This window comes from Chaetura pelagica, unplaced genomic scaffold (assembly GCF_000747805.2).
Source record: "Chaetura pelagica isolate M959 unplaced genomic scaffold, ChaPel_1.0 scaffold4, whole genome shotgun sequence".
NCBI lineage: Eukaryota > Metazoa > Chordata > Aves > Apodiformes > Apodidae > Chaetura > Chaetura pelagica.
This window is the reverse complement of record NW_009952882.1, coordinates 85,709-88,171: the sequence shown is the minus strand read 5'-3', so window position 1 is coordinate 88,171 and position 2,463 is coordinate 85,709. Positions and strand designations below refer to the sequence as shown.

The 2,463-nt window shown below is 44.9% G+C and overlaps 1 protein-coding gene across 1 annotated transcript in view; it reads left to right on the top strand.

Annotated features, from left to right (window-relative positions):
- SSPN (sarcospan) overlaps window positions 1-580 on the top strand; it is a 5,725-nt gene extending 5,145 nt beyond the window's left edge. Inside the window, exon 2 of the mRNA XM_009995415.1 lies at window positions 215-580. Coding sequence (XP_009993717.1) covers window positions 215-580 — 366 coding nt within the window. The remainder of the gene's footprint in view (window positions 1-214) is intronic.
- The last annotated feature ends 1,883 nt before the right edge of the window (window positions 581-2,463 follow it).

The following is a 2,463-nucleotide window of genomic DNA, read 5'->3' as shown; positions in this document are numbered from 1 at the left end:
AATTACTAGTTCTTGAGATGACCTACTGAACTTGGCACCACCAGGGAGCTATAGCTGTCTAGCAATTTTTCAAGCACACGGTGTCCAGATAGTACACTGAATGCATGCATTCCCTGTGCAGTGTATGTGCATGCATTCCTTCTGTGTTCCTCATTCTCTGAGTAGCTGGAAAAAGAGTGGGGTTTTTTTTCTTTCTGTTTTTGCTTTCTTTCAGCTGATGTATTTTCTCCTGAGTGCCCTGGGTCTGGTTGCCTGTGTTTTGGCAGTGGCTTTTGCTGCACACCATTATTTGCAGATGACACGATTTACCTGTGATACCATCCTTGATTCCTGCCAGTGCAAACTGGACACTGCAGACCCCCTCGGCAGGACCTTCATCTACCAGGACGCAGCTGACTGCGGCAGCCTCACCAGCATGCTCAACCTGTACCTGCTGCTGCAGATGGGTCTCAACCTGATCACAGCCCTGGTGTGCCTAGCAGCCTGTTTTGTGATGTGGAAACACAGATACCAGGTCTTCTACGTGGGCGTTCGGTTCTACCCCTTAACACCTACTGAGTGCCAGCAACAGAAGGTCTAGGGGCTGGGCTGGTGATGGGTCATAGGCAGGGAATGGAACATGTCAGCAGACTGCCACCATAGACAGCAAGGATGAGGTTTTTGACAAGGAAAACCATTCACACAGTTTTCATGAACATGTTTTTCAATCATTTTAAGAGCATTTCATATGGCTGCCCTTGCAAAAGGACTCTTGTGAGATGATGTAGCCATCACAAAGTCCTAAAGATGCAGCCGTACAAATACTCCTCAAAGAGGATCTTTAATAGCCATAAACAAAATGAGAGCTTAACAAATCATTGGGAAAACATCTGCAGGGGTACAGACATTAAGAAATAGGGTCCCTTTTCCTCACTGGTAGATATCTGTGCTTGCCTTTAGAGAAGCTGTACCGATTTCTACCAGGTAAGGATCTGGTCCAAACTGCTTGATTATAATTATGCTGATCATGCTTAGTGAATATATTGTCTCTCAGAAGCTCTGGGTATACTCCATGCTAACCTGATGGGGATTTACCATATGGAAAGGTAATAAGGGAGGTTAGAACCTCTTCAAATGCAGGTTGAGACCAACAGCAAAGTGAGCATACTGATGACTGCCATATAAAATGTATGTAAGAATTTTCAGAGTGACTAATTATATATATAGGCTACCTAATCCAATTACTAATACACAACAATATGAGTGGGTTGACTACTGGTGATTTGATGGGCCGTGCTTGAGACCCTAGACACATTTCTGAAGTATGAGTGCTCGGCACTTTGTGAGAAAAGATCAATTTAAGAAACTGTGAGTTGTGGAGGACCCTAAATCACCAGTCCCATTAAAAATCATGTTGACATTACTGTAATTGCAGGCTCTCAAACCCGGCATCTGGCCAGTTCCACCAATTATACTCCAAGCACAAAAGGCCAAATGCATTTTTTGGTGTAACTCTTCTGAAGACAATCAGCCTTACACACCAGCAGTGGAGTTGGGCCAACAGCCCTGAAAGACACATCTCTGCAACAATGAATGTTTTTAAAATGGGGTGGAGGGAGGAAAGCTAGAACAGACTGCCAGTCTCGCAAAGACATCGTTTATCCTGATGAGGGCAAAAGAATAACTATTTCTTAATAAGCAGCACAGAATAACAAACCACATTCAAATAGTGCTTTTTCACCCTGAAAGTTTGTCTCTAGTAGTACTTTAGGTCTTACTGTCCTTATGCTGGGACAAGTTTGTCCCTCCAACTGTCATTTCCACTCGCACAGCATGGATTTCTAAATGTAGGAGCAATTCTGAATTGGCAGTGTTTTGCACTGCCTGCAAAACTATCTGTGCAAGGGCAGGGCAGCTGGTGCTCACGCCCTGCTATGACTAGGGATTTCCCTATCCTGGCCAGAGCAAGGGTGTCTCTGAGGTGGGGTGGAGCAATCACATACCAGAAAAACGGTACCATAATCACTAGGAAGGAGGAAGCAAATAATATTTCCATAAGGCTTCGGAGAAGCAAAAAACTTTCTGCAGCAAAAATAGCCACCAAGAAGTGAAAAACCCAGTCTGTCAAAAAAGCTAGTTTTCTAAGTAGCTCAAATACCACCCAAAAAATGCCTTCTATCTGGTGATGACACATCATGCCAGGGCTAGACCAGCGTACCTCCAGGGTGAGAAGATCACAGCCAAGTCTCCTATGGCCCATCTAGAGCATGGCTCGGTGTACGTGCTTGAGTTCTTGTCATGGAAAGTGCTTCTAGAGTAGACGTAGCATCACCAAGCTGCTCTCTGCCAAGCTGCAATGTAAGGAGCTTCAGAAAACGAAGGTTTTTGAGACCAGCTTCCAAATGGCCTTTTTTATGCACCTGAAAAGAACAGTCACTAGTAAGCGTGGCTGTGGGGCACGTTTGCTGGGGGGCCCTTTCTCTT